The 14,002-nt window shown below is 41.1% G+C and overlaps 1 protein-coding gene across 3 annotated transcripts in view; it reads right to left on the bottom strand.

Moving 5' to 3' along the window:
* SLC9A7 (solute carrier family 9 member A7) overlaps positions 1 to 14,002 on the bottom strand; it is a 153,687-nt gene that overhangs the window by 71,578 nt on the left and 68,107 nt on the right. For all 3 annotated transcript variants that reach the window (XM_046673911.1, XM_046673912.1, XM_046673913.1), the window contains exons 2-3: positions 7,122 to 7,321; positions 4,807 to 4,884 (exon numbers count right to left, since the gene is read on the bottom strand). In XM_046673911.1, coding sequence (XP_046529867.1) covers positions 4,807 to 4,884; positions 7,122 to 7,321 — 278 coding nt within the window. The remainder of the gene's footprint in view (positions 1 to 4,806; positions 4,885 to 7,121; positions 7,322 to 14,002) is intronic.

Genomic DNA, 14,002 nt, shown 5'->3' with positions numbered 1-14,002 from the left:
GGGCTTGTCACACCGTCAGTCACCAAATCCACGTGCTGCTACCTGTACACACTACGGACACATTATGTTTACCTCTTAAATCAGTCATTGTTCTCAGCCTTTTTTTAAAGTTAATGCATTTATATACCAATGTTTTGAAAAAATAGATTTAAAAAAATCAACAACTGTGGGCCTACCTGCCTTTAAAAGCTCCATCAAGGGCTTAAAACCTGGAGGGCTAGGAGTGCATCAAGGATGAGACATGAGCCCAGTGAACCTCATGGGAAGTAGCCAGGAACAAATTTTAATCCCAGCTGACCTTTCCCTTTCTGCTCAGCTTTCTTTTGGGTGACCATCCCTCTGGTTAGTTTGAATACATTGAATATGAAGTAAATTCATATTCATGACATTAGCCAAAGCAAAAGAATTGGAATGTAAATCTTCCACTAAAAGTACACTCACAATATACTCTAAAATGACACAGACACACACACACACACACAATTACCCATCCCCATTCATATCTGCTGATATGAACTGCAATTTTACAGCACCTTGAAAAGGTATAACATGCCATTTACTTGTGTATTACACTTCATATACTTAACCGTATATTTCGTAGTTTACAAAGTATTTTCACATATATTAGCCCATCCAATTCTCACAACAACCCCATCATGAAGGTGTTATTTGGACCACTTCACACGAGAGAGATCTAAAGCCCAAAGGTGTGATGCGAGCTGCCCAAAATCACATGCCCACCAAAGCGCAGCTCCAGAGCTGGAAAGCAGGTCTTCTGACCCCAGGGCATTGCCCTCCCACTGCACAAGCTGCCCTTCTTGACTCCCATCACATTCTTTTAGGGAAGAAAGTACAGGACCCTCTAGTCCTAGTACTAGATTCTGGTGGAATTCTATATCTTTTGTCCTCTTCCTACTCGGCCATGACGGTTCACAGTCATGTTTGGTTCACGTGGCCATGACTGGTTCAGAGTCTCCCTTACTTTTCCCTCTCTAGTACAGAATGGCAAAAAGAGACAACAGAAGATGACGTGCCCTGGTAAAAGCTTCAAGAATATAATCCTAAAACAGATTAGGATGAGAAGGTTCGCTTTGAATGAAAATCCACCCGACATTCCAATTCCTAGCTGGACCACTTTAAGTCTGACATTCCCACTCCTTCTCCCATTCCCCACTGACAAATGTTAACATGTTAGAGTGCGTATGTGTGGTGTCTGTGTGTGTTTGGTGGAGGAAGTTCACCAAAAATGAAGGTTTCTGTAAGTCAATTCTTCCCCTGCTAATGCCCTGTAAGCAAACTGTGAGTGGTAGCACAAAATCAAAGCTAATTCCAATATTTTTTCCAAGTTAGAAAAAACAGGCCCATGTATGCATGACAACTATATGTGCACAGGTCAAAGGGTCTGAATATACATATATCTATATCTGTTTACATACCTGCAATTAAATGGGGAAACATTTAGTACACATTTAATTGACAACAGGTTTAATCAATGACGACAACCATTTAACAACCAACTACTTAAGTGCCTTTATAAGGACTAATTAAATAGGAGAGAGACTAAATTAATAGCTGATAACCTGAAAGACTAGCATTTCTAAAACAACTTAAATTGGTAACTGGTAAAGCCAGTTATTTGTTTTTCTTCTGACAAAATGAGGCTGAAAAGAGAAGTCTCTACAAAAACTAAAGTGTTTTTCAGCCATTAGAGTGGCTTTCACAACCAATAATTTGGTTCATTTTAAAACAACTATGACCTTGATTATATATTAAAATTTGTTATTTAAAAAATCAAACTATTCATCACTCATTTGATCTGAAGAGGAGTTCCCAAGTCCTCCATTTAGGTAAAGAATAACATTACATACCCATAAAACCATCTCCTGTTATGTGTCAACTAACATACAGATTCAGGTGACTTTGGCAACCCCACACATTAGTCAGAAGAAGGATACATTTTTGTATGGAAAACCAAAATCCAGAGGGAGCGTAGCACAGAGGACACTCTGCACGTCTGTGAGTGCGTAAATGCGTGTGCAGAAACACAGCCTCCTGCTCTCAAGCATCCATCCTGAAGAGGGAACCTATGTTCCACCCCTCCTCCCCCAATGGTGAGGCAGTAAGGAGGGGTCATTTGATCTCTGAAGGGGGAGATTGGCTTGACGCTGACTTGTAGTCTTAACTCTCCTGTGCAATGTGGGGGATTACTCTTGCTCCTCGAGCTTCAAGGCTGTGAGCAAAAGAGGCAGCCTTTGGCAGGCCCAGCAATTTCTAGGATCTCTCCCTTTCACCCTCCCTACTGTGGCTGTGAGCGACCTGGTAGCTAAAGGGCATCTGTCTTCAATTCATGAGGCAGGTAGTAAGGAGTCTCACTGTTAAAGGCTAAGCTACATTGTCCAACATGCATTACCAGGGCCTTCGGGTGATAAATCACTCACTCAATTGCCAGTTAGCTCTGTGTATGTTTATCAGTGAGTTGGAACCCTGGGGGAGAAGGGATTTGAGCTAATCTCCTTCCACTCTCGCATTCTTACATTATTTCTAATCATCACAGAAACTGTATGTAAAAACAGAAATAAAGAATTGGAGGGGCCAGCCCCATGGCTGAGTGGTTAGGTTCACATGCTCTGCTTCAGCAGCCCAGGGTTTCCCCAGTTCAGATCCTGGGTGCAGACATGGCACTGCTCATCAAGCCATGCTGAGGTGGCGTCCCACATGCCACAACTAGAAGGACCCAGAACTAAAATACACAACTATGTACTAGGGAGCTTTGGGGAGAAGAAGGAAAAATTTTAAAATAAATAAATAAATAATTAATTTTTTAATAAAAGAATTGGGCCTGGCTCAGTGGTGTAGTGGTTAAGTTCATACACTCTACTTCAGCAGCCGAGGATTTGCAGGTTCGGATCCCGGGTACAGACCTATGCGCTGCTTGTCAAGCCATGCTGTGGCGACATCCCACATACAAAAAATAGAGCAAGATGGGCACAGATGTTAGCTCAGGGTTAATCTTCCTCACCAAGAAAAAAAAAGAATATATGTGAAGTTCCTAATACATATCAGATGCTCCATAACCTATATTTAGGTTAGCTGGAAACAGTTTAAGAACCCTCTGAAAACTGCAGAGTTGCTTTGACAGAAGAACCAGTCTGATGAGCAGGCATGCCTCTCATAAAATGAGTTTGGAAGTGTTCCCTCCTCTGTGTTCTCAAAGAGTTTGTGTAGGACTTGTATTATTTCTTAAATGCTAGATAGAATTCACTAGTGAAGCAATATGGGCTTGTGGGGTTTTTAATTATGAACTAAATTTCTTTAATTAATATAGGGCTGTTCAAGTTTTCTACCTCTTCTCGGGTCAGTTTTTGTAATTTGTATCTTTCAAGGAATTTGTCCATTTTTCCTGAGTTGTCAAATTTATTGACACAAAGTTGTTCATAATATCCCCTTCTTGTCCTTTTAATGTCTGAAGGGTCAATAGTGATGTCCCCTCTTTCGTTCCTGATACAGGTAATTTATTTCCTTCCTCTTTTTTTTCTTGATTGATCTATCTAGAGGTCTATCAGTTTGAAACGTCCTCTAGTTCCTAAGAATGTTGTTGAGTTTTATTGGCAGCCAAGATCTCTCTTCTCTAGGCTCAATGAAAAGGTCTCTTCTAGGTCCCGTTCAGAAAGAGAGCTGAAACAAGCTCCTTGGCTGTTAGCTAAGGGAAGCCTTTTTGGAGGCTAAATTTCCACAGAATATTCCTACAGTGGGAAAGGGAGGGAGCTACTCGCACTGTTTGTAAAAGTATTTGGAATTTTAAATAACTAGGGGCTTGGGCCCACCCTGGCTGCCAAGCATAATGACTCTCAATAATAAGAACAGATTTTTTTAAACTTTTTATTTTAGAGTAATTATACATTCACAGAAGTTGCAAACATAGTACAGAGAGGTCTTTTGTATCTTCACTCATTTTCCTCCACTGGTTACATCTTATGTAACTGTAGCATAATATCAAAACCAGGAAACTGACATTGGCACAAAGTGTGTGTGTAGTTCTATGTCATTTTACATGTGTAGTTTCATGTAACCACAACCACCACCACCATCATCAAAATACAGAATCGTTCCATTGCCACGAAGACTTCCCTCATGCTATCCCTTTATAGTCACACTCACTTCCCTCCCACTCACCATCCCTAACCCCTGGCAACCACTAATCTGTTCTCCATCTCTATAATTTTGTCATTTCTAGAATGCTATATAAATGAAATCACACAGTTGGTGACCTTTTGAGATTGGGTTTTTTCACTCAGCATAATGTCTTTGAGATCCATCCAGGTCGCTGTGTGTATCAATAGTTTGTCCCATTTTATTGCTGAGTAGTATTCCATGGTATGGACGTTTGTTTAACCATTCACCTACCGTAGGGCATTTTGGTTGTTTCCAATTTGGTGCTATTACATATAAAGTTGCTATGAATGATCACGTACAGGTTTTTATGGGAACATAAGTTTTGATTTCTCTGGAATAAATCTTCAGGAATATAACTGCTGGGTCATATGGTAATTGCAACTTTAGTTTTATAAGAAACTGCAAAACTGTTTTCCAGAGTGGCTGTACCATTTTACATTCCCACTTGCAATGTATGAGAGCTGCAGATTTTAAAACAGAAATGAATCACTGATGATGAGTCAACTATAATCTCTGAGTGGGTGAAGATCACAGTAATAAGCAATCTGCCAAAAGGAAAAAACTAGAAAATTATGTACGTAAATTAACATAGAGATTCCCATGCTTTAAGAAATACCAGCAAAAACCTCTTACCTTCTTTAAACTGTATCCAGCATGGAAAATAATTGGAGGCAGCAGAATGTTGAAAAAGACCTCTGGATCAAATGTTACCTAAAAGTTTAAAAAGAAAAAAGCCAATTATTATTTTAATACCAATTGTGCCATAGTATTTGCTTAATATCTTAAGCCATTGTCTAAAGTTTGAATATTTAAAGCAAGTAACATAAATGTGAAAAATCATGGACTCAACACAGGAGAGAAACCGCAGTTCCCCAGTGGACTGGCATCTTCTCCACACAGCACTTCTGACTTCTGCTCTTGGTACGTTCTTTAATTCATATGAAGACCACAGAAATCTTCTGGTCAATGTTTTTAAACAAGAAATAAAAACATCCTGATTTTTATCAAACCTTTATAAAGGCTTAACTGCAATAAAAGATGCAGTCATGATTCTTTATTAATTTTCTGGGTCCTCCCACAGAATCATTTATAGACATAATTCTATCGAATTCAAGTCTCTTTTGAGGGACCAGCCTTATATGGCCCGTGATGCAGCCTAGATCAAAGTCTGCCTGCAGCTAGCGGCTTCCTGAACATCAGCTTAAATTCATCAGCTCAAGAGGACTGAAATTACCTGTAGGTTTTACAGAGAAATCACTCTGAAACTATCAGACAGCAAAGTCTTATCACATCCAGAAAAGAATTAAGCATTCTATAAACCTCCTAAACTTTGTAAAGGATCTGTTCACGATGATAGACTAATTGCCTTTTATTTCAAATTAATTATTTTCAATCTTCATCCTAATTATTAAAAGTAAAGTTAGCATTTCTCTTTAAAAACTGTAAATGTTAATCAGTCTAATTAAAAGTAGAATGGTTCTCTCAAATTATGTTTTATTCTATCTTCTTGCTGAAGATAAGAGTAGTCTGAAAAGCAGGGAATGTCAGAATGAGAAGGGGCCTTGGGCAATATCTACCCAGTATGAGGACACTGGGGTCAAAGAAGGTGGGACCTGCTGGAAGTCACCAAACCCAGTAATGTAGGAACCAGCACAAGAGTTTCCTGACACCCATTCCAATACTCTTTGCATCAACCAAGCTGCCTCAACATGCCTCTTCTCCCCTCAGCTAACAATAATCATCTCAACCTTGTTTGTTCTCCCACCTTTGCTTTGTGTGGCAAAAGCTTAAACAGAGGGGATTTGAATAAACATTTTTCCAAAGATAACAGAGCAAAAGTCAGCTTTATCTTCTATTATGATCTAAAAGATGGAAATGGGTTGGAATTTTTTCCCTTTTTCCTCTATCCTATCTAGTATGAAGGACTCAAGCTGCCATTTCAAAACAGCCATTAGTGTGGTATTTACATTGGGCATCTTTCTCAGTTACATTTAATTTCACACAAGTTTATGGAAATCTCATGCATTGTTATGAAGGGTTGAGAGCAAAGAGCTCACTAGGACTGCCACTAGGGACACAGAGAAGATGGGCATGTTTAAGGCTCTGGGTGGAGAATAGTTTTCTTTAAGGATTAGGGTAGATCCTAAGAACAATTATAATTTGATTTTTGGAGCACAGGCTACATTCTGCCTTTGACTGTAAGCCTTCACACACATTAGCCTTATTCTATATTAAAGAGAGCTCCCCGCAACCTGGATCCCCCTGACCTTAGACAGACGGCTTCCTGCTGATAAGCTGAGTCTTTAAGATAACAGAACGTATGAGGATAATTGCAGATCTCTTGCTTATCCTGGAAATCGCCTTAGTGAGGAGATTACATAATCTCTTTTCCTGTGGAGCATTTTACAATCCCCAACATCAAATAAAAAACAATGTTTGGACTCAAATTCTAAGACAATAAGACATTCTTCCTCCAAAGATTCATTAAGCCTTTGGCGTCAATCACCAGTGAGAGTGGGCACTCAATAAGTATTTGTAGAATATGGCAAAAGAACCATGAAGAACTAAGAATTATACTTTTGAACACTGAATAAATAAACTAAAAGGGAAACCAATCTTAAGAAAGAAACAACCTCATTCCTAAACCCTAGCAAGAGACATGGTAGAGAAGAGATGGGTGCTGGAGACACGAGCTGAGCGAGGATGTACAACCCACTGCACAATCAATGGCCCACGTCAGCTACTGATCCTAACAAAGCTAAAAGGCTCAAGTCCAAATCCGGTTCCTCCTTCTCCTCATCATAGCCCAAAAGCTTCCTAGCAATAGAGAGCCAGGAATGCTACCAATGCTCCAGGAGTTTGAAAGGATTTCTCTCCACAAGGTCCAGATGAAGTCAGAAAACCAAACACTGTGTCAGGACAACAATGGCTGAGCGTCCCCAGCTCACCTTCCTCAGCATGTCATTCTGCTCTACACTGTTGATCTTGCCAGGGCTGATTTCTCCTTTCAGGGTGTATTCGAAGAACTTCCCACTGACATTCACTAATAAGGTGCTGAAGGCCCTGTCTTCCTGAGTGCAGCTGAGTGACTTGTCATGGCCGCTGGTGGCAGGGGTGCCGTACCTCAGGATCACCCCGACGATGAGCCCTGAAACAAAGTAGAAGAAAACATCAGTCCTGCGGAATGACAGAGAGAGCATGGAAAATAATGGCACGGTCGATTTGCAAGAACTAAGAAACTCAGAAGTCATCTTAGAGACCAGGAATAGGGTGGAGCACCTGCACAGTCCTTCAGAAGGGTCAAGCATCTGTCTATTCAGCCATCGGTAGGACACTACCTGTCGTGGTTATTCCAGTACTCTGACTACTTCTAACAACTCATCGTGTCTCATTCCTCAGGCTTTTGGTGGAGGAAGATGAGGTGGTAGGCAGCAAAGTTTTTTCTGCCAAGGACAGCACAGCACAAAGCAGAACCACTGAACTCTGATTTGCACCAGCAGTAGCCTTCAGGCCACTTCTGCTGCCACCTGCCAGCAAGGACCAGGCCACAGGAATTTCTAGTTGCTACAAATACAACTTGATTTGCCACACATCAGAGGAGGGGGGTGGGAGAAATGCTTTTACTTAGGTCATTTCAAGTACTTGGTATCATGGAGAAAATAATTACACCCCTTGGGGAGCTAACACCACAGTGCAAAATGATTCAGGGACTATAGGCTGGCTTCTCGGGGCTGTGGCTATGACACAGCTAAGATAATTAGCAGCAAGTCGTTAAGTCTCATTCCATTCTTAGTAGGGTTTTCCTATTAGGAAAAACCCAGCAAAATCGTGTATAAGCATTCAACTCCACGAGTGAACAGGACGTGTTGCTCCCCTGGACCTGACCATGAGTCACACATGCCCAAGTAAAAGCGAGGGAAGTGTGGAAAAAAAACACCGTAACTACCAGACACTTTCTACAAAGCTCTCATAGGAGGAAAACTTCAGACTTTTCTCTATATTCAGTTCTTTGCTGGCAATATTAAAACAGAGAATGGTAAAATGCTCCTCCATCTTATTTTGCCATTAATGGAGAAAGTTACGTGAGAAAAACAATGTTTACTATATTCTATGTACAATGTTCTTCAAAGTCTCTTATCATTAAGACATATGAGAACTCACAAGATATTGTTGAACAAATAATATATAAAATCTAGAAAATATAGTTAAGTCAAACTCTGTGTCTATTGCTTTATTATTATTATTAAAGACTTGTATTAACAGAACCTTGCAGTTCATTAACTTTTGTGAAAAAATCAAGTTACAAATTTTACTAAAAATTAAAAATGAGGTTCTTAATAATCTCAAATTGATCAGATATGAAACAATTTTAAAACTTTTAGAGGTATATGATAAAAAACAGACATTTTAAAAGAAAAACATGGGGGCCGGCCCGGTGGTGCAGTGGTTAAGTTCGCATGTTCCACTTCGGCTGCCCAGGGTTCACCAGTTCGGATCCCGGGTGCAGACATGGTACTGCTTGGCAAACCATGCTGTGGTAGGCGTCCCACATAGAAAGTAGAGGAAGATGGGCAAGGATGTTAGCTCAGGGCCAGTCTTCCTCAGCAAAAAGAGGAGGATTGGCAGCAGTTAGCTCAGGACTAATCTTCCTCAAAAATAAATGAATGAATGAATGAATGAAAACCATGTTGGTCATTACCAAAAGAAGATGACGTCTGTAGGGAAAAATAATAAAAATCCCATAACGCAGATAGTTCTAGTTATCTGGGCAATGGGCAAAAAGCAAACACTTAAGGTCTTTAGCACCAATCCTCTGTTCAGGTCTGACTTCTGGAATTTCATGCTCATTTCTTCTTGGTGGGTGACTAACCTGGATGATGGTAGAGATGGTAAGCCAGCACTTAGCCTCTCTCTGCTCAGCCTTGGAGCAGACTTCCCAGCTGTGGTCTCTCTACCATGTTAGGGTTGTGTCACCAACTAACTGCCCCAAGGAACTCAAGGGTGGGTTCGGAAGTATTTAACTATTTAAGAGATGCAATCACCAAACGCTCTGAACCAGACCAAGCCCCACCACAAGAGCAAACCCTATGACCTTTGCCTCATTTTTAATGCTATCATCTCCTCTCTGGGAGGAGCTGAGGCCTTATTAGCATAACCTGCAGTGTAAGTGGAAGCATGTTTTCCAACTGAGCCTGAGTAAATACCCTCCTCTCTCTTTCGAATATTCATTCCCAGTCCAAAATAAAAGGCCCCTGCTTTCTCATGTTTGGGGACAGCTACAACTTTGGAAATGATTCCGTGTGGCCTCCTGTCCACTACAAATTAGTTCTACTTTGTGTGACAACTACTTCTGGTCAAGAGTCTGATTTTAACTCTGCCAGGAGGTGAACCCACTTGGTTCGGTAACAGTTGAGGGTTTTCTGGATGTGTTGGTAAGTAAAGTTGTAGGGGTACCCACATTGAGGTGGATGCTGACCTTGGGTCTCTTCTCCTTGACTTTCCTGCTCCTCTTCATTGCCACCCTAGGTGAGGAGGGGGCCTAGAGAATTGTGGTCTATAATCCCAAGAGATAATCTGTCTCCCTGGTCTACCTTGTTTTCCTTCACCCTGGTTGTCAGCACTCGCATGACTTGTCGCTGCACATGAAGGTCACTCACAGGGTCTCCTCGTGGAGTAAGGTGTGCGCTGTTGGGCCAGTGGGCTGTCGGGCCCAGAGTTTGGGGGCACTCTATGAACCCTCCTTCTTTTTCCCATTCTCCTTCTTCTGGTAATATTGCTGGTGAGCACATGGAGGACATCCATAACGTCTATGATGGTTTCACTCTGCTGCACAGTTACTGCCTGGCACTGGAAATCCACCAGGGCTTGCAACATTTGCTGCCTTCGTACCCTCTTCTCCTTCAACCACATCGAACTCCACAGTTTCTCTACTCCCAGTACTGCAAAGGTGGTTCCTGGGGGTCATTCTTCTTTACGGCAGTCTAGCGTACAAATATATATTGCTTGATGTCATTCCTTTGGATGAAACCATATCTGTTTCTTACATAGAACCATTTTACTAACCCCCAAACTTGCGTTGCTCTGACCTTCTCCCTGCTGGTGGGCTACTACTGAGGAGGGGTGGCAGGAGGCTGCCGGCTCTCAGCCCTGATGCTCATGGTTGCAGCAATGGGCATGGTGACTGGGGCCAGCTGGTCCGAGTGATGGAAATGAGGCCGCTGGAGGCAGGGGCCTGCTCAGGGTTCTCTGGGGCTGCTGTCTGCTCCAGATGGAACTCAGTATTTTTTTTAATTCTTCTTTCACTCCCTGGTTAGGCAGTTATTTTCTGATGAAGTTTTACATGACATAGATGATTCTGTGGTCCCTCAATACTCATCGTAATACAGGATAATCTGTAGTCTGGTGGAAGCTACCTGTCATGATTTAACTTAAATGTCCTCATCAGGAAACCAAAATAAGTCATTTACAGAAAACTATCCTTCTCCCCAATCGATAGCTGCTTCACACAACTCAATGTCTCTTTACAGTTCTCACCTCATTATCAGCAGAGCTACCTACAAAATTAAACCATACTAGCACAGGGTCCTCACAATGAATACTACTTTAACAAAAGAGGGTGTGATATTGTGATTTATAATAAGAAATATATTTGGTCTTCGTCCCAGTTCCCTGGCTCCTAAAACCCTTGGCGTCTTCAAAGTACTAAGTGTCTTTTTGTATGCTAATGAGAAGAGTGGCGGCTGGGGGCTCCTGGATTAGCCTCAGGATGGGGGCTGGTTGCCAGGGGAACCAACCTTGTGATTAGAGAGTTGGAACTTTCAACTCCATCCCACCCCCAGCCTCCAGGGAGGGGTGAGGGGTTAGAGATTGAGTTAATCACTAATGGCCAATGACTCAATGAACCATTCCTATGTAATGGAGCCTCCATAAAAACCCCCGAAGTATGGGGGTGCAGAGAGCTTCTGGGTGGTAAACACTGGAGGTACGGGGAGGGTGGCACACCCAGAGAGGGCATCGAACCTCCACATCCCCTCCTACATACCTTGCCCTATGCATCTCTTCCATCTGGCTGTTCCTGAGTTATATCCTTTTATAAGAAACCAGTAATATAATAAGTAAACTGTTTTCCTGAGCTCTTTGAGCCATTCTAGCAAATGATTGAACCCCAGGAGAGAGCCATGAGAACCTCTGATGTATGTTCAGTCAGAAGCACAGGTGACAACCTGGGCCTTGTGATTGGCATTTGAAGTGGGGTGGTAGCATTCTTGTGGGACTGAGCCCTTAACCTGTGGGATCTGAGGCTATCTCCAGGTAGAGACCATCAGAATTGAGTTGAACTGTAGGACACCCAGGCAGTATCCACCAGAGAGCTGGAGAATTGTTTGGTGTGGGAAAAACTCCCACATACCTGGTCACAGAGGTGTTCAGTATGAATATTGAGTAAAGGGGAAACAGAGGAATTTTTTCCTTACAGGAGGTTTATATTTGCAGACAAATTCTTCAATTACAAGAAATGCCCTTACACTCTCTCCCAGTAATCATCATCAAATTTGAAGTGTTATTAGATGATCAACATTGTTTTTATATACTTCTAAAACTTTTCCCTCCCTCCCTGGGCCCCATGAACCCATATTCCAGATGGAAGGGAGACAGTGAAGGTGATAATGCTGCCCCCTCGTGGAAAACGTGGCAACATCAAACACCACAGCAGAAATCCAAGGTCAACACAGTCCTGATAGTTTTGATGAAAAATATACCAAGCAACAGTATACACTGCTAACGCAAGGTAAAGTTTGAGTAACTCCTCAAACATTTCAGATTCATACTTACTCCTACTGTAGTCCACAGTGCAAAAGGACAGAGTCATTGCTATGATATTAAGTTCACATTTAGCATCTTTCACTTCAAGAAAGAATAAGATATTAGGACTACCGAGGGGTATTCTGGTGAGAAAATGATAAAGACTTGGAAAAAACTGAATGGCCTATTTTCATCTACCAGATCTGGAAGACATTCTTTGACAAGAAACTGTAAAGAGGTCATAACTACAAGGAATTAAAACACAACATTAGATTTTTTTTTGAAAGTTCAGTATTCACAAAAAAACAATGGAGAGCGACAGAGGCATTGAAGATTTTACTGTATCAACATCATAGTGTTCCAGATTACAAAGAGAAACAATCTACAATGTATGTGGGCCAGAAAAAATAGCACATAAGATGTCAGCTGATGAAGAAAGAATCACTGATTTCATAGGTAGATGACTAATATCAGGAAAAAATTTAGTTCTGAACTTTTACAGAAAGCTAATATGGATGAAATTACTTTGACATTTTATGTGGCTTAAAACAAGGTGGTGAACTCCAAAAGCGCAAAAATTCAAGACTTTTTCAATTTAAAAAATTCAAGACTATTTCAACTTGTGGGTATGAAAAAAACCTCGCTTCATGACTGTATTTACATATTGTGCTCATGGTATACAACTGCCAACTGTTCTAATTTTTAAAAGAAAGACATAACCCCCCAAAATCCTATAGACAGTTTATGTATGTGCCCATCCAAAAATTGGTCATATGAAGAAGGAATTTATTTATGGACAAAGTGTGGTTCAACAATCTCATGAGGTCATTAAAGAAACCCGCCTCTATTGGTCTAGTGCCAGTCCCCGCTTTTGTGACCGAAGATGTTGGGAGGATAGTTGAACAGGTGGGCACAGTTAGCTGTAATTCTATACAGCCATCCACCAGCTGCAACATTTAGATATCTCTGTTACTGAGCCTTTGTTAAGGAGTTGCGGAACAGGTGCGTGGATGCACTGTTCTCCTCTAATGAGACCTCACCTGCCCTTATATGAGTAATGATCACCAGTTCGGTTTGACCACCACTGTGGGGTTGTTTACAGCACTGTAGGGGTTGATCTAAGTTCTAAAGCTCACCTGAAATCCTGAGAAAAGAAAGCATTCCATTGCACATCTATTTACAGTGTCTGAAGATAGTGAAAACTAGTTCCAATTCAGAGAATAAAGAGAATGAATGGATCCCAGCAGCGACGATGACTTTTCAGGTCTGGGGGTCATATAAGTGACTCCGGTTGAGAATGACTGTTACAGTCTTTTCCAACAGCTTTTTCTACTTGTTCTGCTACTTACTATGCATCTGTGTTATTCATCTGATACATTAGTTTCAAGGAGAATTCATTCAAAACACTTTTGTTAGCTGTTTTGAACACGTAGTGAAATATTTTTTAAAAAGTTTTATTGAAGTACAATTTACATACCAGAAAATTCACCTGTTTAAAGTGTACAGTTGAATGACTTTTAGTATATTCACAGGGTTGTGCAACCATCAGCCCAATCTAATTTGGGAACATTTCCATTTGCAGTCACTCTCTGTTTCCCATTCCCAGCCCCAGGCAACTACTGATCTACTTTCTGTCTCCATAGATTTACCTTTTCTGGACACTTCATATAAATGGACTCGTACAATATGTAGTCTTTTGTGTCTGGCATCTTTCACTCAGCATAATGTTTTCAAGGTTCATCCAGGTGGAAGGAAGGTATCAGTACTTCACTACTTTTTATTGCCAAATAGTATTCCATTGTATGGATATACTATATTTTGTTTATCCATTCACCAGTTGATGAGCATTTGGTTTGTTTCCACTTTTTTGCTATTATGAATAATGCTGCTATGAACATTCTCATACAAGTCTGTGTGGACATATGTTTTCATTTCTCTAGGGTAGATACCTAGGAGTGGAAGTGCTGTGTCATATGGTAAATCTATGTCTACTCTTTTAAGAAACTGCTGAACTGTTTTCCATCTGGGA

The sequence above is a fragment of the Equus quagga genome, chromosome 10, assembly GCF_021613505.1.
Source record: "Equus quagga isolate Etosha38 chromosome 10, UCLA_HA_Equagga_1.0, whole genome shotgun sequence".
Taxonomy (NCBI): Eukaryota; Metazoa; Chordata; class Mammalia; order Perissodactyla; family Equidae; genus Equus; species Equus quagga.
This window is presented reverse-complemented; position numbering and strand designations above follow the sequence as displayed.